The sequence below is a fragment of the Morus notabilis genome, unplaced genomic scaffold, assembly GCF_000414095.1.
Source record: "Morus notabilis unplaced genomic scaffold, ASM41409v2 Scaffold1695, whole genome shotgun sequence".
In the NCBI taxonomy this organism is placed as follows: domain Eukaryota; kingdom Viridiplantae; phylum Streptophyta; class Magnoliopsida; order Rosales; family Moraceae; genus Morus; species Morus notabilis.
Genome location: NW_010365770.1, coordinates 111,369 through 138,256, shown reverse-complemented (window position 1 = coordinate 138,256; position 26,888 = coordinate 111,369). Strand labels below are relative to the sequence as shown.

The window sequence follows — 26,888 nt, the reverse complement described above, 5'->3', positions numbered from 1 at the left end:
TCACATCTCAACTCGAATTGAAAACTTGAATTTGTAAAGTAAACGAGGCCAAAGATTATTATATTAGTTGTAATTGAATGACCAAAATGGACTGCTTGAATAATCATTGAAAAGCATGTGAAGTACTGTAATTACTTGCATTGATTTAACACTTTTGTCTGCACAAACATGGATTTCCTCTTGGCAACGAAGACCCAATAATGGGTCAAATTAGAAAAAAATAAAGATTGCGAAGAGAGTTGATTTTGTGAACAAATTGTGGCAACAAATTAGTTGGCGATTAATTCGATAATGACAGGCAAATGTCAATGATGAGATTAGATGAACCTGAACAAAAACCATAAATATCATCATCTAGCTACACCACCGCCCACCAAGAATCTGATGCATGAAATTGCTCTTTTTAAGAGACTATTTCCATACCAAAAAAAAAAAAAAAAAGGAATTAAGCTAATGGCTTAGAAAGAGTATATGATTGTAAAGTAGTAAAGTTATATAAATGAACGTTTTTCTTTTTCACGTGTTTTAGATTGATCATAAGTACCACATTTTATAGTACTTAAAGATCATTTCGAATTGCCTTTTAATTGTTCTAAAGCTTTCTCTCTCTCTATGTCTATATATATATATATATATAACGGTACTAAATGTTTATAACCTTGGATTAATTTTAGATTCCACGTCAAGAAACTTACAAATGTATATATTGACATATTTTATGCTAAATTATTAAGTTGATTAAGTTGGCGACCAGAGTTCTATCTCCAACATCATATATATTAGATTGGCGCAATTTTTTTTTTCATTTTAATTTTTTGGTGATTGTGAATTGGGAATAATATTGTGTAATTTAATTTGACGGGCACAACTCTAATGTCAAACACGTTATCCCGTTCTTTTAATAGGTTTCAATCACAATTTAACTTTTTTACTACGTTATTTCTGAGAATTTGGTTAAAATAACCAAGTAAAAAAATAAAATTAGGAAAATAATTTTTTAATTTTAATTTTATTTATTTCCTGGAAGAAGGAGAAGGGGATGAGAGAGAAACAGATCCATAGCTCAAGAGTGAGAGCTGCTCTCGCCATGGCTTCGTTCGCAGCGACAAACACAGAGAGAGATCTAGATCTCAACATCGCCTTCCCTTCACTTTCTCTCTCTAAAATTCTCCCTTTCTCTCTCTAGAATCGTCTCTCTGTGTGATTTTGGTGTTACTGGGAGTCTCTCAGAAATGGGGCGAGTTTTTCTTTAAAAACACGAGAGAAGAACAAGAGAGAGAGGGGAGAGATTGTCATATTTTAAAAGAAAGTCATTTTGTAAATAAAATTTTTTAAAAAGTTATTTTACTAATAAAATTTTCCTATTGAGTTATTTTTACAAAGGGTTCGTTATTTCTTCACTCAAAAATTTAAATTTCAGATCAAATTTTCTACTCAAAAGTAATTATTTGTTTTTTTAGTTCAAATTTCGACTTATTACGAGTGAAAGAGAGAATCTGATCTAGTCAAATCTAAACCGTCAATTATCATCGATAATCAAACTGATGGTTTAGTTGAATTCCACTCGACTATAGATAGTACTACACATTTTGGACTATAGAAGACGTACTAGTTTTCAACAAAACGCGTACTTATTTAAAGGGATGGCTTATGACTATAGTGTTAAGCATGCTTTCCAGCAAATGATAATGATAACAAGAAAAAGAAAGATCACAGTTTTAGCCGTCATATAAATTATGATCACACAAATTTAGCTGGTAACTATGAAAATGTCTATCCTTGGAATATGACTAAATAAAAAAGTGAATTCTTTTCAAGATAAGTTATGAGCACACAAGTTGAAAATGATGTCTATACATACATATATAGTTGTAAGAAGGAGTGACCTATATTTGTTTTTGTCCACATTTTGTCAGAACGTCAATGTCATGGGATTGTGCGCGATTTTAGGAATCATCAAAATATATCCAAAGAACGCCTACTTTAGTAAATTCCTAGGCACTTTCTTGGTGAAGATTTTTAGTTGGAAAAAGGAAAAAATGGAGAGGGGATTATTATAAAAATATTCTGCGAATTTAATATGATTAGTAAATCAAACATTGGAAGAGAATTTCTTGTACACAAGTGAAAATGGCTGACAAAAAGAATGCCTACAGTTAAAATGGAACTTGAAATTTCAACATTATCTCATATATGTCAGATTTTTTGGACGTGTATATATATATAAATAATAATAATTGTGTATTATATGCTATCATAAAAGTTTGGGTCAAATTAAAAGTGATCTTATAAGATTTAAAATTAAATGAGTTTGTTCGGTTTGCTAATTCGAGTTGAGATGTGATGTTGTGTAAGAGTTTTTTACTGTGACAAAAAAGTTTGATGTGACTGTTTCTGAGAGCTTTTTACTGTAACAAAACTCAAATTCTAAACTCAAATCAGCGAAAAGAACGGAACCTTAATTTATCTCACAAAGTATGGGCTTTTATGTATAAAAACCTTAATGTTTAATTTCTAATTTAGGATGGGTTAAAATTAAAAATAAAAAGAGTGTGCAGTTGATTATGATCTTCAAATTATATGTATGATTCTGTTTTAACATTCTATCATCATAAAAGTAAGAGCCTTTTTTTTAAAAAAATTCGTACATATTAATTTAAAAGATTAAGAACTATAAGACTCAAAAAATTCAGATACGCTTTCACATTTAATCTATTACTCTTTGACATGGATGATCTTTAACAGTTTTCATCTATAAAGAAGTTACTAACAATATATTCTTCCCATCATGATGGAATATCATGTGTATCATTTTCAAAGATGTTATCGACGAAATATTGTCACATCGATAACATTCGACGTAAGTAAAAAAAAAAAAAAAAAAAGGGTTAAAAAACCCATTCTTTTCTTTGTATAGATATAGAATTATGATCAGATGGCAAATTAGTTCACGAGAAAGGGAGCTGACCAAAAACAAGCCCCTTCGACGAGCGTTGCAGTACTCAAGTAGTGCTCCTTTAACGGTGATGTGATGGATGGATATCATTTACTTGAGTTATATATTACAGTTCTATGAAAAGAAAGCTACAAGTCTTTTCTTTGTAATACAAAAATTAAAAGAAACCTCACTTCTTTACTTTTTGTAGACTACGTACAACTGTTTATTTATCGATTTAAATTTATAATTTAAATTTTATTATAGTAAATAAAATTTATAAATAATCACATTTAATTTTTTTATTACAATAAAAAATTATAACATAAAATCACATATACATTTAAATTAAAAACTCGAATCAGTAAATTAAACGGACTCGTAGTTTGATAAAATTAAAAAAGAGAGAAATAAGTTAGGATTCATTTAGTACGAGAATTTAAATCATGGTGATTCTAATCATGATTTTAAAATCAAAATTATGATTCATAATTATGGGTTCAAATCATGATTCAGAATTAGGGGTTTGAATCACCTTGAATCAAGAGGAGGGGGGTTTTAAAATCATGATTTGAGTTATCACATCAAATTCTGAATCATGATTCAGAATCATCCAAACTAAACACTGATTCTGAATCATGATTCAAAATTATGATTCAGAATCACTGTAAACAAACACTGATTCTGAACCATAATCTAGAATCATGATTCTGGATCTATCTACCAAACGCACTCTATTGTTTCACTCGTATCGCTCATACGAGTTGAGAATTTTGAGTTGGAAAATGAATTTATGTGATAAAAAATACTATAAAAAAAAGGTTGAATTTCAATTTTTTAAGAAAAAAACACTGTAGTAAAAAGTTTGAGTTGTGATTCAAATGGTGAAACGAACAAAGCCAAAGAAAAACATATAATAAAATTATGTTAATGCAATTTTTTTTTCATTTTTATTTTTGAGAAAATTGGTGGCAGTAAAAACTTTGGTCACAAGTTTGCCAGTTACTTTGAGTTCATGCATAATTGTAATTATGAGGTTTTATTTAAGGTTGTAAAATTATCATATTATTAATATGCTTGACACAAATCTTTATAGCCAGTGAAACTCGTGCCTAATACTAGTATAGTAATGCTAACAATAATTAAATTAGTTATGGGATGGTAGAAACGACCTTGGTCATTCATGAAGAATTCTGAGATTCAAAATTAGGAAAGAGTAATAAGTTCATTGTTAAATTCTTCTAGATTGATCCTAAATGTGTATGTTAGAGGACAAGATTTTAACGTGAAACTAAAACACAAGAGATAAGTGTAACATTTATTGAAATATAAGGTGTGAAATGCATGTTTTGATAAAAATACATATATAGTACGATTTTGTTATCATCCCAAATAGTCATGCAAAAATGCCCAGAATTCGTGGGCCTGCAAATGCCACAGTGATAAAAGAAAAGCTTCAAAGACAAATAATATCCCTAGACCCAATTCATCAATTTCTATCGTACCACTTTGCAGTGCCAATGTGTTGCAAATATTGCAATATAACGAGATGCTTTATGGGCTTGAAGTTGGTTGGACCTGTGTTGAATCTACCTTTTGTTAGTGATAGGTTATTATTTGATAATAATTTATTAAATTTTAGATAATAATATGTTAAATTACGCTCGTCAATTATCAGTAATAATCTGTCAAATTACTCACTCTAAAGGAGTAAAATTCAATAGGTTAATGTTGAAACCTAAAAATCTTTAATGGTACAATTTTAAACGGTATTTGTTAAAATTACCCAATTTAGACCATGTAACTCTTAGCCCAACCAATCTGTCAGGATCTCTAGGAAAAAATTGCTGAAGTTACCCTTAAAATGCTACTATCAGTCTAGATTTTTATTTTTTTACTCTTAATTAATACCTTTTTAACTAATATAATTATTTGATGAAGAAATATATTAATTAAGAGTGGGGGGTATAAGTCCATATTCATGCACTTTAAAGGGTAATTTTACAAATGGTCTATGAGGTTTACCCTCAATCTTACTTTAATCCTTAACTTTAAAAATGCCTTACAGTTGGTCTATAAGGTTTTACTCTGTTTCAGTTTTAATTCTTTTGTTAACTAGGTGTTAAAAATATTTGACGGAGTAAGTGTAATTTAGGGACCAAAATTAGAAACAACTAAAATTAAGGGTTATCTTTAGAAATTAACTTTTATTTTTTGTATTGTTTTAATCCTTAAACTTTAGATGTTTTTAATTTTGGTCTTTTATTTTACAGATTTCGTTAAATATTTAACACTTAACTGACAAAAAGATTAAAACTAAACCTCTGTAAGACATTTTAAAAGTAAGAAACCATAGTAAAATTAAGAGTAAACCTCATAGATCAATTAACCTTTTTGTTATGTTTTCTTCCATTTTCTTTTATGTGTTAAAATCTGCGAATCATGTGTCTTGTTAATAGCTAAGTGGACGTTTAGTTTATGAGTTTAGAATTATAATTCAGAATCATTTTCAGTTTATGTGTATTTTTATGAGAAAAAATACTGTGACAAACTACGAATTATGATTCGAATTACAGCACGAATCCTTACTTCAAACGAGTTCAAAATAATGGGGAGGAGAAGCCAAGGGTGGCGCAGAATAGTCCTTATCCGTGAGAAGGGCGTACTGTAATCGGCACATCCAAACAGAGCGCCGCCCCCTAATTTTCAACCTCCGACAAGCAAATAACTGAACCAACCGAAACAGGAAAAAACAAAACCCATTACCATTACTCACAGACAAAGAGACCACTTTCTCTCTCTTCGCAAACCCTAATCTCTCTCCAATCTCTTCTTCGTCTCTGCGTTTTAGGGTTTTACGAGCTTCACAGAGAAGAAGAAAATGGCGGAAGCTAAAGAGTCGACTTCTGTTCCGCTTAGTCAAGGTCAAGTCGACTCCGAAGATGAATCCAAGTCTCCCCCTAATTCCCCCAACTCCTCCACTCGTAAGGTCCGTCTCTCTCTCTTTCTCTCTAAAAGTCTAATTTTTACTCGATTCGGTCTCTCTCTGTCAACTGGTGATTGTTAATATCAAGTCTTTCATTGCAATTTAATTTAATTTCTTGTTAACTTAGTGTACGTTAGTTGTTGGTTTTACTCAGATCCAACATTTATGTACCTGTTACTTGATTAGCAGATTATGATAAATTTATTGTTTAGGACATAATATTAGACTTCAAATCAGCAGTTATTCTGCTTTACTCTCAGCTAATTTTGAAACCTTCTTCATTTATTTAATTATTTCCGATTTGGAAAAATTCTTTCTTATACCGATTTACTTCTTTTTTTTGCTTTTTAGAAAGTGTCTTATACCGATTTACTTGGGGCATGTTTAATTAACAAGAAAGAGAAAGGGGTGTTTAGAGTATGAGAAATTGTGAAATGGTGGGGTTTACATAATGCAGGGAATGAGAAAGAAAAACATATCTCAAGTTATCCCCTGGTTTTGTTTCCCTTTAAATTGGAATAAATCAAAAAATAACTGGCATTATGTGTTATGCATAGCAGCATACTGACATATTAGTAGTTAAGCTATTAGGATTAGTATTCCTAAAGTTAGTAGGTAAACACTAGAAAAGGAATTGGACTGTGCCCAATTCCACTTGGTAATAGGTAAACAAACACTAGAAAGGAAATAAATGATCCCATTATAGCCCTTCACTAAACAAGCCCTTAATTAATTGAAATCAAATTGACTCTTGCATTATTATTATTTTTTTTTTCAGGCTTGTTATGCTGTTCTTCAAAGTTGGGTCTCGAAGAAGTTCATGACTGGATGGTAATGTGCATGGTTTGGATCGTTCATTATTTCTTGTGCCTTTTATGTTCTCAGAATTTTATCTAGATTTTCCATAATGAGACGAGGTTTGTTTGGTGACTTTTCAGTGTGGTTCTTTTTCCTGTCGCTGTTACTTTCTTCATCACATGGTGGTTTATTCAGTTTGTAGATGGCTTCTTCAGTCCGATATATGCCAGACTTGGGATTGAAATATTTGGTAAGAGTACTGAGAATCATCACTAGGTAGTAGTTTTGGTCATTTTCTTTTATAACAGTATTCTTGAATCTTCAGTCTGTTAGGCTTAAAAGTTTACACAAGTGCTCCTGATTTATGAATAAACAAAAGAAACTGCCAACGAGATTTTGGTTCATGAGTTTGTTTTTTGACTTGCTCATGTTTTTAAATCTCTTGAAATGGTTCTAAGTACCTTCGTGCACAGATTCTTTTGAAGTTACCTTTCAACTTACAAGACTTATTTTAGCCAAATAAATACCATTTAAAGAAACAAAGAGAAGGGGATATAATCACTAATGTAAATCTGCATGGTCATGCCGAAGTTTAAGTTAGGTAAAACAATCAAGTGAAACCACTAATGTTCCTAGTTTTCTTTCTTCAAACTGCTATTTGTTTGATGAGTGAACAAATCTCATTCTTTTCTCTATGTTTTCTTTTTTCCTTTTGTTGCAGGCCTTGGATTTATTACGTCACTACTATTTTTATTCTTAATTGGTATATTTGCTTCGTCGTGGATGGGTGCCACTGTTTTCTGGCTGGGCGAATGGTTTATTAAAAGAATGCCATTTATGAAGCACATTTACTCAGCCTCCAAACAAATTAGTGCCGCAATCTCTCCTGGTACTCCTAGTTTTTTTAGTCTCTAGTAGTTTTTTTAGTCTCTAGTTCCATTTTGAACTAATTTTATTTGTCTTGTAGTAGATGTTGCAAACATCCCTTTTATGATTGTCTAAGATCTCTGATGTGATCTTGGAATTCAAAATGCTTAGAATCTGGGGGTTGTTGGCTTTGGAAACTTTACAGACGTATGAGTTTTTGACTAATAATTTTGATGTACCAAAAGCCGTGTCATTTAAGTATTGACGTTAGAAACATAGTTTAAAGTGGAGATATTTCTACATGACTAAAATTCATGTGATGTTTCATGGATAAATTTCCCTATGAAATTGAAAGGTTTTATTCAGCTTTTAATGTTGCCGCTTGTGCTATTGATGTTGTGCTTAACCTTGTCGGAGTCGGACTGTATGACATTGAATGATTAAGTAATTTTATTTCCGTCCATGTCCAACGTGTTAAGAAATACTAACTAATTATTTACCTTTGGAAAACAGACCAAAATACCACGGCTTTCAAAGAGGTTGCAATTATCCGTCATCCTAGAATTGGTGAATATGCAATCGGTTTCATCACATCATCAGTAATTCTCCAGGTAAATTACCCGGTCCCCTTTTGGTCATTTTTAGAAACAGCTACTATTGTTTGTCCTCTTTATTTTTTTTTTAAATTAAATCTCAGCATCTTATCGAATGTCTTTTGTCTTTTTCATTTTAGTGACATTTTTAAATAGAAGTTTTGTGGATATGACCAACTGATGAGCGGGATTTTGAACAAGAAAAATATTTCATGTATGAGACTGTGAACATGTGTAGCATCGTTATTACTGTGAACATGTGTAGCATTGTTATTATTATTATTTTTTCTTTAGCAAGTGGTGTGTCATTATTTCACAGCTTCTTAAGTAGTTAGAAAACATCAATATGTAGAGGACGCAGAAGATGAAAGACAAATCATCTTATGGAGAAATCAAAAAGTTATGAGAACTAGTCTGTTTCTTGAGTAATTTTTTGAAATGACTAAAACAGACTGCTTATTAAATGACTGGTATATTATTTTAAAGGGAAAAATTTTGGTAGAAAAAAATCATCAGTATTTATATTTGGGAATGAGAAGAAAAAGATTGCTGATTTTGCTTGAAATTTCCAAACTAGATTTTTAAAATTCTAAAAAATTTGTTAATTACTGTTTTCAATAACTGACGTCATTGACGATGGATATTGATTTTTCCTGTTGCCATATGATGAATGAGCTGATTACATTAGCCGCAGCGGATTTTTCTATGCTGAATTTCTCTTATTTTACAGCATAATTGATATAGTGCATATGGTCTTCTTATCATCTGATAAATTGGAGTTTGATTCAGAGAGATGATGGAGATGAGGAATTGTGCAGTGTTTATGTCCCGACAAATCACCTCTACATCGGTGATATTTTTCTGGTGAATTCTGAAGAAATCATACGGCCAAATTTGTCTATCCGAGAAGGGATAGGTTTGTTTCCATTTCTTCCCGATATTTTCACCACATTTTAATTGATGTTTCCTATCCTTGCCAAGATGCTCTTGCATACTATGTAGTGTGTGTTGCATATTTATAATTCCACCTTACATAAAAGACACTTCAAAAGGTTCGGATTTCTATTTTTAATTTACCTATAGAATGAAAGATGCAGCACTCTCCTTACCAAGAGACCTGAGGTTTTTGGCATAACAGTGATGAAGGTCTTTGCCTTCCACAGAAGTCTTTCTTGAGCTTTTACTAGTGACTTGGCTAAGAAGCAACATATCTCTTTTGACGGGGATTAACGATGGTCTAGTGCATTGATAAGGAATGTCCATTTGAGAAGTACAAGATCAAGAATGGGACGTCATACTTGTAGTAGTCATTCCTTTTAATTGGATTCTTAAGGGCGAGTAGTAGATGAGAGGATGGACCATGTTTTGAAATGTAATATAGGATGGATTGCAATCTCATACCATAGATTTGTTTCCATTGGAAGAAGAATGGAAAACAAAAGTACTGGTGTTGACTCTGATTTTTCCCAAATTGGCTTGCTTAAAATATAAGCTCATCATTTCCTTAGAAAGCAAGAGGCTTCTTGTTGACTGGTATTTTATGGGAAAGCATGATTCTTTGTGATGTTTTTTATGCTTTTCCTTTGAAGTCGGCGGAGTTTTTTTAGCACCGCTCCATTTGCCTGGATTTTCCTTTCACTTGCATTTCATTTTCTTCCATTTTAGTCATGAGCGAGTAGCAATCATCCAAAAATTATAGCTTATTCTTCTCTGCCTTTTCCTTTGTTTTGCCTGCGTTAAACACACACGGATCATTACGTGATTATCTTACTTTTTTTCCCCTTGTTTGCCTCTATTATGCAGAGATCATAGTTTCAGTCGGTATGACGATGCCACAGGTGATTTCTCCGATCGAAAGGATTCCTCATCATCAAAGTGAAAGGATTCCTCTAAACAGAATAATGTCCCTCTGAACAAAATAAATAATCAAATACAAAGAAATAGGTGAGTGAGTCGACAGCTTCCTCGTTGTTATAATTAACTTTTGAAAGACAAAATTAAGTTGATGTGTTTATCTTGGTTTTCTTGCTCTTACTCTTCATGCATCATTACATATTTTTGCAGGTGGATAAGCATGTTAAGTGCAGCTTTACATGGAAATAGATTTCTTTATCCTAAAGCATATATTACCTACTTCATGGAAAAGACCTTCAGGTTTACATGCAAATCTTCCGAACTGGGCTATTTTTCTTGGCCGAAACTATATGTATAGTCTGCTCTCTCTCTCTCTTTCTCTCTCTCCCGAAAGTATAGGCTTAGTAATTGTTGTATCAACAAAGAAATAACCTTTTTTTCTTTCAACGTTAGCACAACTGTGACGCCTAACGAAACAGAAAGAAGAAAGTGATCGCCTTAACACTTGATTAAGAAAAAAATATATATGACGAGTTTTTTATGATTATCTTTTCAATAGTTATCTGTTAAATATAGAAATTTGACGGTATAGCATGATATAAATTTAATTTTATTAATTATTATAAAGTTTTTTAGTTAACTATTTAATTTATTGTAAATGTTGGATCAATATCTTCAGTTAATTATACTCATTAATAGGTAAATATTAATAGGTAAATATAAGAGCAATTATTAAAATTACACTTAAATCTATACGGATGCGCCCGATATTACGTTCTTGCTACATACATCAACTCCATCAAAGATGGTGGCAACAAACAACAATAGGAGATCGCTAGCCCCTAAAAATTAAAATGTATGATTTAAATAAAGCCTTTTGGGATGGGACCTCCTCAACTTCTCGAGATTAACAGATTAATTTTTATTTTTTTTACAATCGTCTCTTTAATGTTTGAAACCTTTGCAATTCTGATTCAATTGAGCAGGTTAGTTATTTGATCTTGCCTCTCAATGGAATTAATTTCTTTTTTTTTTATTCCTTATAAAAGTTCCGTCAAATTGTGTACGGTTTTGACATGTGATTGGCACGTGAGGTCTTTTAAGGGTGTTAAATGGTTAAAAAGTAATAAAGAATGAATAAATATATAAAAAAGTAATTAAAACATTAAAAAAAATAAAAATCACTCAGCAACTCCATCTCCCTCTACCCCATTCTCTCTCTCATCTTCGATCAAAGAAATTGTTGCAAGCTCTGAGAAAACCAAATAATCTGACAATCAGAATCATAAATTTTCACTGAACAACATGAGAATCAAAGAAACCCCATCAAAAATAAATTTTCACTACACAATATGACAATCAAAGAAACCCCATCAAAAATAAATTTTCACTACACAACATGAGAATCAATATTTTCAGACCAAAAACAAAATCAGATCAACACCAAAAAAAAAAAAAAAAACCACGGATGCACTGAATTCTGAAAGAGAGGGTTTCTGAATCTCTAGGAGTTTCAAAGAAACCCCATCAAATCCAAATATCCAGAAGTTTCAAAGAAACCCCATCAAAATCCATGGGGCGGATCTGGAAGCTTCGTTGGGCTTTCTGGGTTTTCCTTGCCAGATGACGCCGTCGCAGCAGCCCACTACCCCGCCCCAGCTAGATTTTCGAAATCGCAGCGCCGTCCCTACCGAGGATTTGAGAGGTGAGGGACGAACTGGGTTTGTTTTGGAATTGGGTTTTTGAGATTGATGAACTTTGGATGGGGGGTTCATGAGCTTGAACGAGAGAGAGAGAGAGAGAGAGATCTGAAAACACGAGAGAGGGGTTTTGGTTTTTGATGTTCTGGTTTTGGTTTTTGATGTTCTGGCTTTGGTTTTTGTTTGAATTGAAAAGAGAGAGATCTGAAAACAAGGTTTTCTGGGTTGTTCAAGGATTTTCCTTTTGATTGTGATCTACAGATTTTCATTTCTGGGTATTCTTTTGTGATTTTTGCCAGAAAAAAGCGGTTGAAAGGGGAAAATTTTTTTTTTTTCTCCCTTAAAGGCTGTCTTGGTTCGGTGCATTCTTTTAAAATTATCTTTTTATATATATCATTGAGTCTCAAGCTCATTATTTGACAATCTGTAAACTTATCTTTCTGGCTTTTGTTGTTCTTTCTCTTCTTTCTTTTTAGATTTGAGAAAGCCTATGCAATGGGAGGCTGTATGAGCAAGAAACCCAACAATGAGATTTTTATTTTTATTTTTATTTTTGTTTTGCTGCACGGGTAAAATTTTGTGAATCTGGCTTTTGTTGATCGAAGGTGAGAGGGAGAGGGATGGGGTTGCTGAGTTGTTGATTTTTTTTTTTTAATGTTTTAATTTTTTTTTTATATTTATTCATTCTTTATTACTTTTAAAGCATTTAATACCCTTAAAAGAGACCTCACGTTCGAATCACATGTTAAAACCGTATATAATGTGACGGACGTTACCGATTGGACCAGAATTGCAACGTATTTCAAACGTTAAGGAGGTGATTGCAAAAAAAAAAACGTTAAGGACTAATCTGCCAATCTCGAAAAGTTGAATAGGGTCCCATGCCAAAAAGCCTTAAAATAAGTGTAATAAATTACATCATCAAACTAAACAAGCTGGAGTAGCTCAGTTGGTTAGAGCGTGTGGCTGTTAACCACAAGGTCGAAGGTTCTAGCCCTTCCTCTAGCGATTTTCCTTTTCACTTTCACCCCCCACACAATTAAATTAAAAAAAAAAAATTCTAGAAATTACGAAGATCCCAAAATGTAAATAGAAAATACTCAAACCAATAATAATAATAATAATAATAAAATGGTAAGAAAGAAAAATATTCTTTTGTATAAGGACTCACTCTACATAATTTTTACATCTTATAAACAATATAATTTTACACAAAACACGTAACAACAACAATACAATGGCAACCAAAAAGTGTACCAAGTACTGGCTGGCTATGGCTGCCAAAACATAACTTGTGTGTGTTAACTGTTACGTTCAACAAACTCAGCGTCTTCTTCGTTGAGCTGTGGGAGGCAGTTTCTCAGACGGACCACATGGAAGCTTCTGTCCCGTCTCTCGTTCGATTCTGGTCTTCAGCTCTCGGAGTATTCGGATTTGCCCCAGCTTCTCAGGGGACAATTTCTCCCAATATATTCCTATCTTAGCAACAATCAACACATCTATTATAATTTATAAAACACAACAGACTGGTTTTCTAATAACTAGCTCATACTTAGTATCCTCATACATATCAATGAATTTTCTACTGAAAGAGGGAAATCAAAAGAACACAATGGCCGTGTTTGGAATTGATCCCGTTTTTATTTTTCAAGAAAAAAAAAATGAAAACGTTTCCAAAACGGCGTTTAGCGCAATAAAGACAAAAAATGAAAATGAAAACGATCTTTTAGTTTAGTATAAAATGAGAGAGAAATGAAAAACGACTTTTAGTCGTTTTTCATTTTTTGTTTTTGTTTTCTCCTCTCTTGTGCAGAGAAAAAGAAACATAGACATTAATAGATTTTTTTATACTGAAAACAATCTTTTGATAAAATTACCAAACGCATTTTCAAAAATGATTTCTGCCTGAGATTGAAAACATTTTCATTTTCATTTTCATACAAAAAACAAAAATCATTTTGAAATAAGTTCTAAACGCGCTCAATGTTTTTCACTATATTAAAATTTTAGCCTTCTTTATTTTGTTTTTTATTTTTTTCCCGGAAAAAAATTTAGCCTTTTTAGTACTTGTGCTTCATTTATTTTCATGTGGTTTGACATTTTCCTCCTTTTTTGCTTTGATCATTTTTCTTATCAATTTACTCGAAAGTGTATAACCACAAGAAAGAGACACATGCTAAAAACCCAAAATTCTGAAACAATCAGCTCTTCAAACCCCATTCAATCATCTTTGACAAATCCTAAAAGTTTTCCTTAAAACTCTTTTCGGAGAATTATGATCCGAAAAGAGATAAAGAATAGACAAAATCGCAAACTTCACCAACCTTGAGGCTTCGGAATCGACGTATTGGTAAAAATCACTTGAGTTGGGGTGCAGATGATATCTACTGGCACATCATGGATTAGCAGCTTCTCAACTGGAATATCATCTACTAATTGACAGTCGTGCACTACAACAAAATTCAAATTGAGCGCAGTGTAAATAGAAAAACCAAAGCCTTGAGGAAAAACAATTACAGAAAATAAGTCATATGCAGCATTGTAAAAGTTAAATTAGTGAAGAGTAATATTTGGTGATGCATACTTCGTTTTCCGATCACATAGTTTATAGTTTAAATTAATTTCTTAAACTTTTGGGCAGGAAAGCTAATCTGCCATGAGAATTTTGAACAGAAAGGCATAACCGAACTCGCCTGTACCACAAGCTAGAAGCAAAGCAAGCAAGCCCTAAATACAATGACATTTACCGCATTTTTATGTACCAGCCATTCAAGAATTTCATAATTCATAACATGCATGAAAAAAAAAATGGCGTTGCACATACCAGTGGTAACAACTGGTGTTGACTCATCAATAGCTCCCATGTATCGCAACATACCATATTCAAGTTCCGCAAATCCCTACACCGCAATATTTTTAATTAGAAAATTCATCAAGAAAGTCATCCTTGCTAAGAATTCATCCAATTGTTGGGCCAAACTGTAAAGAAAGCAATGTTGCGTTTAAATTACCTCGCCCTTGCCAAGTCGAGCTCCAGTCGTTGGATCAACAGCAACTGAGCCAATAACTATTAAATCCACCTTGAGTTTTTCATCCAAGCCAATTGGGCGTCCATACTTGGCAACTCCAACAGAGGTGCAAGCCTCTTTGATTGTATTAGGGGATAACATAGACGACTCGAGTATGGAGAAAAATCCGGTCCTTAACCTGGGTTGAGGAGTCAACAATTTCTTTCCATCTGCAAATGAAGTATAGCCAAGGTAGTCAAAAGTTCCAGTTCGTCATCATTTTAAAAAAAATGAAAACAGTGGATGTTACTGATTTGAGATACAATAAGGTAATGAAACGAAAAATAATACAGAAATCATATATTTATTGGATTCTCTCAAACAAACAAAAAAGGAACCATAAAGGGAGTTTTGCTAACTAGCCAGTTATTTCTCCCCTTTTCTAAGTTTAACTCAGGTTAAATAGGATCAAGTAATTTTTCAACTCAATGGCTTGCAAGTTCAAATACACAATTTAGACCCTCATATAGTGCTTTAAACACTAATATTAATCGAATTGTACAGATTTAGACGGCCGTCGAGATTCCATTTTTCATTTAGGGAATCTGATACCTCTCCTAAATCACCTACTTTTTTCATTTTACTATCTACAGTTTTGCCAGCTTCAGCTTCTAAGCTTTGTTCCTGATAGACTAATAACTCTAGTAGAAAAGCATAGTCTGCAAAACCAATGCTGAGGAATACCAATTACGTTGCAGAACAATGTGGCAGAGTCACCCAAAAAAAAAAAAAAACAAAACAAAACAAAAAAACAAAAACAAAAACAAAAACAAAACCAAAATCAATGGGGCACAATAAGAAAAACATAACTGTTTTTATTATCAGAATAGGAACATAGTTGCAAATTTCTATTTTTATTATTAGAATAGAAACATAGTTGCAAATTTCTATTATTTAGTGGTGGCTAAGTTATAACTGTTTTTAACAATTGGGGTTTTAACTGAAATTTCATACAGAATATAAATATAAAAATTAGTATTCTAGAGTCTCAATGGGGGCATGTGAGACAAAGGTATACGTGGGACACTAGTGCTCGTCAATGTTTAGCTTTACACATATATAGTGACCATACTACCATTATACATTTCCCCATGATCATGCTCTTTTTTTTTTTTTTCTTTCTTACTCCTCATAATACTACAACCACTATGGATAACAAATAGCATCATCATCAATATATAGTTATTGTAACACTAACTAACCAGAGAGTGTGAGAAACCTGACTTGCTTCTGAGGCGAATCCGGGTTAACCTTCACGCATTCAGCAACCTTATACGCTTCCAATCCACCAAACTGCCAAACCACACAGGCATCAAACAAAGTTAATTAGCTTTCATTCAAAAGTATATTCTATTTTGTTCCTCCTTGGCAACCATATTCAATTACTAACCACGGCACATTTTGATCCCTAAGTTTTTGAACATGTCACTTAAGCTCTCAAATTAGTATTTTTCGTGTCATAATCAGATTAGTCCCTCTATCAAAATTTTGCCACACAATCACTACATAATCAGATTCAGAACTAGATCAATAATGAGTTTATCTTTATTAAATGTATTGTTTTTAGCACTTCTGCAACTAATTTTTCACTCTTTTTTTTTTCTTGGTAATTTTTCCTGTTGAATTTTCAAAAGAGTAGCAATTCACTGTAAGTCTGTAATTATTAATGGACGTTACTTTTTAAGAACTCCGAGACTAATTCAAGGACTAAACTGCTAAAAGAAAATAATTAATTAATTAATTAAACCCACGGATAAAAGTGTCAAACAACAAGAATTTCATGGGCCCATGTTCTACAAAACTACAATTATACTTCTGTTCAAAGTTTAGCCTCACTTATAATTGGAGTTAATTGTTACTATTTTGTAAGCCTAAGGACTAAACTATTTGAAAAATAATTTCAGGGACAAAAATGACAGACTACAACAAACTTAATGGGCTTAAGTGCTAATAAAATAAGTTTAAATTAGCATTATAATATATCTTGCGTAGTGATTAGTAGTATATGATTGATGAAATAATGGGTAACAAAGTAATTAGATACTATAGTTAAAAATGTTAAATTAAGTGGCGTAACAATCTCTTCACTAACCATTAAATTGAAAAAATTATTAGGTAGCATATGATTGAGACCTTATCAGCAGCAGAAAAAGCTCCGAGGAAATTGGGAATGCGATGGTGAACAGGTCGAGGGTTCTGAGCAACATTCGTGGCCTCCATCAAATCCCAAATCCTCTTTCGAATCACCCATTTCCAAGCTTTTGAATCTTCTTCTTCTTTATCAATCTCTCCCTTTGACTTCTCCGCCATTGTTTCTCGAGCCTTGGCGTCCAGGCTGAGCCTCTCTGCCTCGTACGCCGCCTCGTCGAATGCGGCGTCGTTTCGAATGCTCCTGCTTCTGATTCTGAAAATAGAAATGGTGTTTCTTCTGGGATTAGAAAGGGAATTGGTTTTCTGAGTGGGTCTGACTCTGAGTGTAAATGGATGACATATTCGAATTATACCTGAGGAATCCATTGATGGCTTATAAAAATTAAAAACAACCAACACCCACAAAATCAATATAAAAACTATTGAAAGATATCGAAAGGATATGATTTTCTACTTTGTCAAAACAAAATAGTATAAATAGCAAAAAACAAAATAGTATAAATAGCAAAAAACAAAATAGTATAAATAGCAAAAAACAAAATAGTATAAATAGCAAAAAAAAAAAAATAACGTGACTTAGGATAGTGTCAATTTTTAATTGTTAAATCGTGTCAAAATTATATATTATAAAAAATATATATATAAAATAAATAATTTTTGATACAGATTCAATAACTTAAAAATCAAAAACTACTGGCAACTTATTTTTTCTTATCCCATCATATAAACTCTGAAATTCTTTTTTTTAATTACAAATTATGGGAATCAATTTATTTCAATTAATATAAAATTGTTTTCTTAATATTAAAAAGTTTCTTACTAAATGAGAAGATCTTAATAGATCATTTTTCGCCCTTATGCTATCATGCTAAAATTTTGATAGTATAAATTAGGGAGAAAGAAAGAAATAGGTCAAGACTTGAGATGAATTAAAATTAAATTTATCCATAATTTATCTGGTTATGAACCATAACTTGATAAGTTATGGCCTATTAATTTCTATAACTAAAAGTTGACCTATATACTTCCTTAAACTTTTTATATTGGCATATTTTCTACTATTTCCGTATAAACTAATGGTCCATTTGCAAGTTTACTAATAGGGGCATTGGGTGGAGCAAGTAGCTCGACATATGAATGATTGGGTGCTTATGGTTCTAGGCGCAAGTCACCGCATCATTGGGGCGGCCTTTAATACGGGGCACTCAGTGTTGTTTGCAAGTCCATAGCAACTCTTCGCAGTTGGGCACTCAACAACTTTGGGCTTGTTGGGGACTTTTTGGGTTAAGTGTGGAGTCAGGTGGTCGACTATGATGAGCAGATAAACGACATTTCCAAGCAGCTAAGCACTTGGCGACATGGCTGTGGTTGTAGGCGGATAATCATGCAAGGGATGGCTGCGATGCTGAGCAACTGGGTGGTCATGCACAAGATGGTGGTGCTTTTGGGTGGCTGGGAGCTCGATTAGCAACCTTGCATATCAGAGTCAACGTCATTGTACACGCAAAAGCAACAACAAACGTCGCCTAAGATATACGAAGATGGGCACTCATCGCCTGGGAATCTAGGAAGCATCCGAGCAAAGCGACGACAAACTAGAGCGACACCAATGAAACCGGTCCTTCGCCAGGCGATGAAACATTTCATAAATTTGCGCTGGGCTAATTGCTATAATCCTTAACCCTCTTCTCACTTTCACAATAAAAGAAAGGTCCAACAAAGAAAATGTTCACGGATGACTCCGGTTGTAGAGGGGTGGGAGAGAAGAAAATACAACCGCACATAAGCGTGGGTGGAGGGAGAAAACAACAATAATAAAATTCATCCATTTACACATTTGTCACCTTTCAGGTGAAGGGAGAAAGAGGAGAGGAGAAGATGAAGAGAAGAGAAGAGAGGGCAGACAGAATGATATTCAGACCATATTTCCAAGTTCTCAAATCTTTTATAGAGCAAAGAGGAGGATGAAGGGAGGGAGGGGGAGGGAGAGGGTGGGAGAAGAAATAGAAGGAAAAATTTACAAGCATGGCACAAGTACCAAATGGGTGGAACAAATATGGCTAGCGGATTGCAAATACAACAGAGATGGCTGGGTTTTAGCCACAATTAGAAGAGATACAACCAGGATACACAAGTGATCACTCTACTCTATGCTAGACCCAAAAGGATGAAAAAAATAGGCAACTCTTCCTACTCTTCAAAACTGAACACCGCCGCGACTTGAGACCTAACCCCAAATATTAAGAAACCTAATAAATAATCAATAAAAGCATAAAAAGTTGAAAGAGAGATTAGTAAAAGCAAATCAAAGAGCGGATCCCGCCAATACAAATGCAATCGAAACCACCCTTACAAGATAAGTGACAGCACAGGAGACCGTCAGCTCCAAATATTGTGCTTAATAAGAATCCTTGCTCCTGTTATTTTCCATTACTGTAAGGTTCTTATACTGTCTGCAACTGGGAAAAGGAGATGCGGATTATTGACCCGCCAAGTGAGCTAGCATGCTTGCAGACAAGAGCCTCAGTTGCCTGCTCCTCGCTTTCAAACATTACCAGCGCCTGCTTCTTACCATTCATCTCAAAGACCTTTGTGTTGACAATAGGCCCATGTTCCTCCATGTGGTTCACAATCTCCTCTTCGGTGACATCCTGGGGAAGAGAGGATATGTGAATTATCTTTGTCGGGGAACAGCAATAGCGGTAGTTCTTAGCCGCATTACGATTGAAGCGGTTGAGATTAGAGTTCATGTACTCGTGCGTATCAGCACCCTGAGTTATGTTGGGATGCTTCGAGAAGTTGACCTCCAATCGCTTCTCAAAGAGCATTGCACCCTGTTACAATATTCAGAAAGAAGATGGACTCAAACCATTCAAGCACAAGGTTGACTTGCAAATATTTATTTTTTTGATCAATTTCAACGGAATATTTTAGAAGTTTAAAGAAACTAGATTACCACAAAACAAGACTACGTACCGAAAGTAATAATCATATCTCTTATTAAAATAAGGAATCATTTGAACCAACCAAAACTACAGACCAATCTCCTGTTTAAGAAATTAGGCAGGTGTGGCAACAAACCCAATAACTATCTCTTGTTGCCAAGTTCTACCAACTCTAGTTCACAACTACAGAAAGTCATACCATTAACATTGATCACGATTGGTAAAGTTTCATTTACAATAAAATGTGGGTGTCTTTTTGCACAGACATTCAATTGTGTATGTGCTCAATCGGTAAACGAAATTTGAAAGCTTTTGTCGCTTGATAGGTTAAACACATTTGACATCCAATAACTAATATCTTGTATAATGAACTAGAGGAGTTTCAGACAAACCAAACCTTCAAAAAGTGCACTGCCAATTCAGCCTGAAAGCCATCACCCATCTGAACGAGCGCATGATCGGGTTTGTTTCGGAGAAGTTTAATTCTCACAATGTTTCCGTAGATGGAGAACAGGTTAAACAGCTTGTCCTCATCTATTCTCTGAAATAAAGAAAGTGCCAACCATGAAAACTAGAAACCTAAACTCCTAAACCTTCTAGTTTTCGAAGATGAAGAATGAAAAATGACTTACATCAGGATTTAGATTGGAGACAAGGACAGTACACCTGTCATTTGTCCCGCTTATACCAGGAGGTAAACCTCCACCAAAGGCTGCAGCAATAGCCGCTGCATTTGCCATCTACATTTCAGAGAGAGAGAGAGAGAGAGAGGAAACTTTTAGTTGTATGAATAAGACGGATATAGACATGTATGAACTGACAGATTAATGGACAGAGAAGTAAGAGCAAAATACTTATGTTACAAAAATCAACCAAACAAATGATGACATTTGCAATTTCATCATATCATCCAAATGGTATCAGATAAAGGCGTCAGCCATTGATCCCAAACCCCTTACTAGAAACCCCCACAACCAAACAAGGAATAGAAAAGAAAGGAAAATGCAAGTATCTCCAACTAGTTGATAAAATGTACAAAATACAAGGTAACAAACAGATAAGGCAAGGCTCCAAGAACATTGCAACATAGATGTTCAAAATCAGAGAAAAGGAGAAAGTAGAGGATAGCCTTCAGGTGATCAAAATTTTTCCATGCACAAACATAAAATAGCCTCCTCAAGCTTGAATCATGTCCAAAACAAAATCAACATAGCCTGAGCAGACCAATACCCACCTGCGGAAATGCAACTGGAAGACAGCAGAACCAAAAAAATGACGTCAGTACATGAATGTAAAGCACAAAAAACAAAGAACCATAAGCATATAAGATGAGAATTCAGCACCTCCCCTAGCACCCGAAGGTTGAATGCCATACATGCTTCCTGCATCACCATATCCAGACTGTAGCATAATGGAACAGAATAGAATTATTGACAACGATGAATTTTAAACTTGAAAAAGGGGAAACCGAAAGAAACAAAAGGAAGAACAATGAAAACTACTTGTTGTGAGGATCTTCCTTTCTGTTCTGAAGGCAGATTAGGGTTTGTGAAATCCCTAGGCAAGTAGGAGAAAGAAACAAAAAAGTTAATTCAGTAGCAAAAATAGAAGCAAATTAATTGAGTCCATGAGGTCGAAACCTACCTTGAACGCTCATTGTTGTAGTTCACTTGTAACTCGTCAAGGCTGGAATTTGAATATGAAAATTATATATATTCCATCACAAGAGGCAAAAAAGAAAAAAGCATCTGCACTTGCGTGAATTAGAACAAATGTTTAAGAAGATTCAAAACCTACTTTGAGAACTGAATATCCAATTGGCAGCAGCCATCATAAATATTGCGTCCCTACAAAGTATAAAGTACCAAGAGTGTTAAAAATCACTTTTAGAAACCAAACAACCCAAACAAACAAAGCCTCCATTACAACTAACTTAAAAAATAAACTTGAGTAATACCTGCAGAGTAGTTCGAGCTGCAACAGCACTCTGCCGTGATTGATACTGAATGAGAGCCTGAAAACCTACAGAATTGCAACCAAAAAGAAAAAGAAAAAAAGAGGAGTGAAAATGCACTACAAACCAATGAAAGATTTGTTGAAAAATCTAAAAGAAGACATGGATTTTTCTTAAGGCATTTATACTCCACAGCATAAAATGAAAATCTGAACTTGTCAAGACTGCTACAGCACCAAAAGCAGGTCAAGCAAGAAATGAATTTAATATGTCTATCCAATGAGGCAAACACAATAATGCATTCAGCGGTTGATCAAGTTCGAGTTAAACCCAAAAAAGCAGAGAAGAGAGAGATATAGAGACAAAGGAAGAAAACTTGAAGAAGCTGACCAGCTGACTTCTGAAATGTTACAATCTTCTCCACAAACCCATGAGGGGAAAACACTTGATGCAGCACTTCCACTGTTATAGGATATAGCATGTGATGAATTGTAACTAAGAGGATTCGGTTTGGCTGTGCATCCAGACAGTCCCCCACAGCAGACCAGCATAGAGACAGAGGGAGAGAAGAGAATAAATAGAAAGAAAAGATATAGGAAGGAAAGAGCAAAATGAAATATGGAAAGCATATTTAAGAAGAAGAAAAGACAAGTTCGATGAGAGAAAATATAGCTAGCGTTGGTGATTCTGCACTAGTGCTTTTATATACTTGGTCCTTGGCACATTATTGTTTAAAAGTTTTTAGTAAATGTTCTTGTTAGTTTACCAATCCATCCCAAAAGCTTAAGCTATTAGGAGGTGGACCAACAATAATTTTATACTTTAACACTCCCCCTCACGTGTGGGCTGGACAATGGACAATCGTGTGGGCAAATTAATTAGAAAGCCCAACACGTGAATATTTAAGCCCGAGATATATTAAAGATCCAACACATGACAAGTTTAAATAGGGATAAAGAGTGCAATTACGGGGGTTTGAACTCAGGACCTCCCGCTTTGATACCATGTTAGTTTACCAATTCATCCCAAAAGCTTAAGCTGTTAGGAAGTGGGCCAACAATAATTTTATACTTTAACAGTTCTTGGTACCCATCTACCAATTACTCAATTGTATTATCACTGGAGATAGTGGGGAAAAAAATGAACCTTGAAGAAAAAAATATTTAAAAATCAAAAGATAATAGAACAATCCACCCACATCTACCAAGAAAACAATAATAATAGTGATAACACACGCCGAGAAGGTGCCAACCTCATCTCCTCGTCCTTGAGCATTTTGATCCATTGTTGTTAATTCTTGATGTGATGAGAATTGGACATAAACATTTCTCCCCCTAGTACAGAATGGAAAGATATCCAAAATACAAATGACAAATTAAATTTTCTTTTTTAAAAATTTAAAAAAAAAAGAGAAATACTTTTTGTTTAATAGGTCCGCATATCGAGATGATTGCAATGAGCAATCAACACAGGGTAACACAACAGAGCTGTACCTTATAGCAGGTTGAACATTTGCATAGAACTGTAACGCATTGACTGCAGGAGGAATATCTTGCATTTGGATAAGAGCCTGGGCAGGAGATATCACATTACAGATTAAATCTAAGGTTAGCTTGACCTTATAATATAAACAACTTATATCTTACAGACCACATTTGAATTGAAAAGAGAGAAAAAAAAATACCTGATTTTTTGCACGAAGCATCACAAGCTTAGTTATAACTCCAAATGGTTGGAATAGCTGAAGCAAATCATTCTGGTACAATACATATAGGACATAAGGAAAAAAGTGCAGTAAATAAAAACAGAATGCATCACGAGCATAGTGACACTTATGAATGGCTGAAATAAATGAAGCATATCATTTTAACATGAAATGAATAAGAGACACAAGGATAGAAAGCCCCATTAAGTATGGTACTGCATAGTATTAGTGAATTCCAAAAGGATAAGCTATCGTCCTCATTTATTATTGCATGGCTTTGCTTTTGATTTAGATAAAGAACGCTTGCCTCATACGCCTAATGCCATATAACTTATATGTTGCCCACACACATACACCAAAGAAAAATGACGCTCTGAATCAAGCTTTCACCAATTCTTTGCAGATGCACATTTTAAATGATTGGACACACACTGCAATAAGCCTGTGTGCTGCCGCATGAAGCTTAAAAATTTTAGCGAGTATGGCATGTCTTTTCAGAAATCTAAAATACTTTGTTATACTTTAGCAAGACTCGAGTATTAGACACTGTAAGTATTATGAAAAAAGCGCTACTTTGTTGTACTTTAGCAAGACTCAATAATTACACACTGCAAGTATTATGAAAAAAGTGTTTACCTAAAACAATAAATTTCTGAAAAGTTTCCAAAAACACCCGATTTTTTTCTCATAAGAAACAAAAAAAAACTTTATTAGATCTAAAATAGAAAGTTTACAACAGGGGCAAGGAGTCCGCCTAGTACAAAAAGAAAACAGAAGCAGTAACCTAACCCCATGAAATAGTCATTCAAGAACCATAGGGTCCTAATTACTGTAAAAACAAATCTCATACCCTTAACAAAACAGCAAATGAAAACACGGCAAAGCCTTTAGCTTGAGAGAGCCATTCGATGGGCTTGACATCAAACAAAATGAGCAAAGGCCCAATTTTCTTTAAACAAAAAGGATAAAGAAGCAGTGAAGGAGAGACAGCGAGTGGGAGCTTGTGAGACTTTTGCTAGAAGATCAAAAGATCAAAAGGCTTATCTTTGTTTTGGTTCAAGTTTTATGTCATAAATTCTAGAAACATGCTGTACGCATTCTTTGGTCTTGACTTTCAACTTGGTTTCTGCAAGGTTACTTTACTAATCAGAAATTTTAAAGAATTGATATAAGTTGGAAGAGATAAGGAATTAAGTTCCTTAGAGTTCAATTCCATAACTCTATTAAGGTGTTTACAAAACTAATTAGATATTAAGTTGCAAAGAAATGTAATTCCTAATACACCGTTTACTAACGCAAGGAGGAATTCGAAGGATTTAGACTAAGAATAAGTGGGTAACAAAAATACCATTGTTTGGAGGACTAACTAATTTAATGTTAAAGTACAATTGGTAAAAGAAGTTGGTTAGTCCCTATTTTCTAGGAAAAAGTTCAAAAGGCCAGAGGTGGATGGGATTTAAATTCCCCCTTATTCACAAACTTAGTTCACGAAGGTGGGTCCCACTTGCCAATTGGGGTTAGCTCAATTGGTGTTAAGTGGGTGAATGTGTTTTTCAATATATTGCGTCCGTGTGGATCATGGTGATTTAAATATTTTTTGTTGGAACTGAAAAATCTGAACAGAAGCATTTGAGTTACGATCTTAACCAGCATTTGGATATGCACATAAACTTTCACTGTGAATAGGGAAAAAATCTGAATATGTGTTTGGATAGATGTTGAAAACAATCACTTGAAAACTTTATGATTTTCTCACAAATCTTTAAAACCTCAATGTCCATGGCAGATTTTTGATGGGGTATATGGATGGAAATTTGTTCCTCCTTTCACTTTGAAGGGGTGGAAAGAAAAATCGTCTCAATCGGAGAAGAAAATTTATGACATATTTGAACTTGAGTTTTCATAAAGTAGAAAGAGAAAAAGAGAAAAAGAAATGGGGCACTATTCAATATGGTTCGAATTGGTCGAATTGAAGAGGGAGGTGAATTCAGAATTGGGTAATTCAACTCCATTTTAGTTGAGTTTTAAATCTGAATTTAATGCCTTATCAAACACTCATTCGGACTGGACGAAAAGGGTCCAAATACACGAAACAAACAGGGTTATCGAATCTCAAGTCTCAGGTTTAGTAAAATTTTCTTTTCTTAGGTGGGCCCCACTACATTTATTCTCAAATACAAAAGCAAACGCCATAATTTATAATTGAAGGAACTAATTTCCTTTTCTGAATTTAAATTCCCGGTTAATAAAAACGCCTTCCAAATACCCCACATGATGGGAAGCTCGGAGTAATATTTTCTATGTTGCCGTTGTTGAAATCCATCTTTGTAGATTATGAATACAAGTGAATGTGTAATGAATGTTATGCAATTGGCAACATACGTACCTCTAGATTTTCCTAGGCTCTCAATGATACACATATCATCAAGAAAAATATTATTCTAACACAAAAATCATCAACTCAAGCTGGATTTCAACAATGGTAAAACTTAAAAATTAAAATTAAAAAAAATAAATAAATTCACCAAGTGGGGCACTGAAAGGAGTACCATGGAGGGGATCAAATTGAGAACAAAGTCATTAGGATTGAAAAGCTTGTTTCGTGGATTAATACATTAAAATTGAGCCAAAAATGGCAAAAAATAGCATTTTCATGATACAAGTGAAGTTGATGAATGATAGGCCGCGGTTAATGATCCTCAAAGAAAACACACGCTCAATTTTTCCTTTCAATGAAACAATGAGTTCTTCCCTCCTTAGAGACTTAAAACACCTTTAGATAATATTTCAGATTTTCGACTTTGAAAATTCCAATTCCATAATAAAAATGATCTCATGTAGGTCTACCAAACTCAAAAAGAAAACTAAGGACCTACTTCTTCGATTTAAAGTCAAAATGAGATGTTTTACATTCTTCTTACTTACTTCAACATTCTTAACATTTTTGTTTAGCAACATACAATCTTTATTCTTTACCTCTTTTGTTAACAATAACGCAATTTACGATTTTGGTATTGCAAAAATTGATAAAACGATAAACACTACAGAATCTGGGCATTAAGAGAGAGACAGAAAGAGAGAGAGCATACTTCTGATATCTCATGACCAACGTTTCGGACATGAATGACTTTCGAAGGCTCTGTCATTCTGAAGAATCACTGTAATCTAAAAAATAAAAATAAAAACCCCAAAAAGTTAGGGCTTTCATAAAATAACTGGTTAAAGATTGAATCTTTCTATTTGGGATAGACAAAACAACGTAATTATAAACTCCCAAAAAAAAAAAAAAAACCAAAAAGCTACTACAGAAAATCCAAAAAGAAAAAAAAAAG

At 33.7% G+C, this 26,888-nt stretch overlaps 3 protein-coding genes and 1 non-coding gene across 8 annotated transcripts in view; 2 read left to right on the top strand and 2 right to left on the bottom strand.

Moving 5' to 3' along the window:
• The first annotated feature begins 5,556 nt into the window (after nt 1–5,556).
• LOC21387977 (protein LIKE COV 2) lies at nt 5,557–10,561 on the top strand. Its single transcript, XM_024172544.1, has 8 exons — nt 5,557–5,924; nt 6,700–6,752; nt 6,860–6,969; nt 7,441–7,608; nt 8,100–8,197; nt 8,969–9,095; nt 9,983–10,123; nt 10,244–10,561. The coding sequence occupies exons 1-7, from the start codon at nt 5,817–5,819 to the stop codon at nt 10,090–10,092; spliced, it is 774 nt and encodes a 257-aa protein (XP_024028312.1). The 5' UTR covers nt 5,557–5,816; the 3' UTR covers nt 10,093–10,123; nt 10,244–10,561.
• A 2,106-nt stretch (nt 10,562–12,667) lies between these two features.
• On the top strand, nt 12,668–12,741 carry TRNAN-GUU. Its single transcript has one exon. It is a non-coding gene; the product is annotated as a tRNA-Asn (tRNA).
• Nucleotides 12,683–17,384, bottom strand: LOC21387976 (5-formyltetrahydrofolate cyclo-ligase-like protein COG0212). Of its 2 annotated transcripts, none has more exons than XM_024172545.1 (6): nt 16,935–17,384; nt 16,004–16,094; nt 14,745–14,971; nt 14,558–14,633; nt 14,058–14,183; nt 12,683–13,208 (listed from the first exon to the last, which is right to left on the bottom strand). In XM_024172545.1, exons 1-6 carry the CDS (start codon nt 17,316–17,318, stop codon nt 13,057–13,059), a joined length of 1,056 nt encoding a protein of 351 aa, XP_024028313.1. In that variant the 5' UTR covers nt 17,319–17,384; the 3' UTR covers nt 12,683–13,056. The 2 variants fall into 2 exon arrangements, with proteins under 2 accessions (XP_024028313.1, XP_024028314.1); XM_024172546.1 differs by having other exon boundaries at nt 13,103–13,212.
• Nucleotides 17,385–18,743: 1,359 nt separating this feature from the next.
• Nucleotides 18,744–26,888, bottom strand: part of LOC21387975 (polypyrimidine tract-binding protein homolog 3) — an 8,861-nt gene continuing 716 nt past the window's right edge. For 2 of the 4 annotated variants that reach the window (XM_024172538.1, XM_024172539.1), the window contains exons 2-15: nt 26,646–26,721; nt 23,536–23,607; nt 23,345–23,421; nt 23,104–23,185; nt 22,242–22,365; nt 21,855–21,919; nt 21,695–21,744; nt 21,542–21,583; nt 21,400–21,454; nt 21,241–21,298; nt 21,132–21,145; nt 20,530–20,637; nt 20,295–20,438; nt 18,744–19,786 (exon numbers count right to left, since the gene is read on the bottom strand). In XM_024172538.1, coding sequence (XP_024028306.1) covers nt 19,397–19,786; nt 20,295–20,438; nt 20,530–20,637; nt 21,132–21,145; nt 21,241–21,298; nt 21,400–21,454; nt 21,542–21,583; nt 21,695–21,744; nt 21,855–21,919; nt 22,242–22,365; nt 23,104–23,185; nt 23,345–23,421; nt 23,536–23,607; nt 26,646–26,702 — 1,338 coding nt within the window. In that variant the 5' untranslated portion in view covers nt 26,703–26,721 and the 3' untranslated portion in view covers nt 18,744–19,396. The remainder of the gene's footprint in view (nt 19,787–20,294; nt 20,439–20,529; nt 20,638–21,131; nt 21,146–21,240; nt 21,299–21,399; nt 21,455–21,541; nt 21,584–21,694; nt 21,745–21,854; nt 21,920–22,241; nt 22,366–23,103; nt 23,186–23,344; nt 23,422–23,535; nt 23,608–26,645; nt 26,722–26,888) is intronic. The other 2 variants (XR_002903152.1, XR_002903151.1) reach the window with 2 other exon arrangements.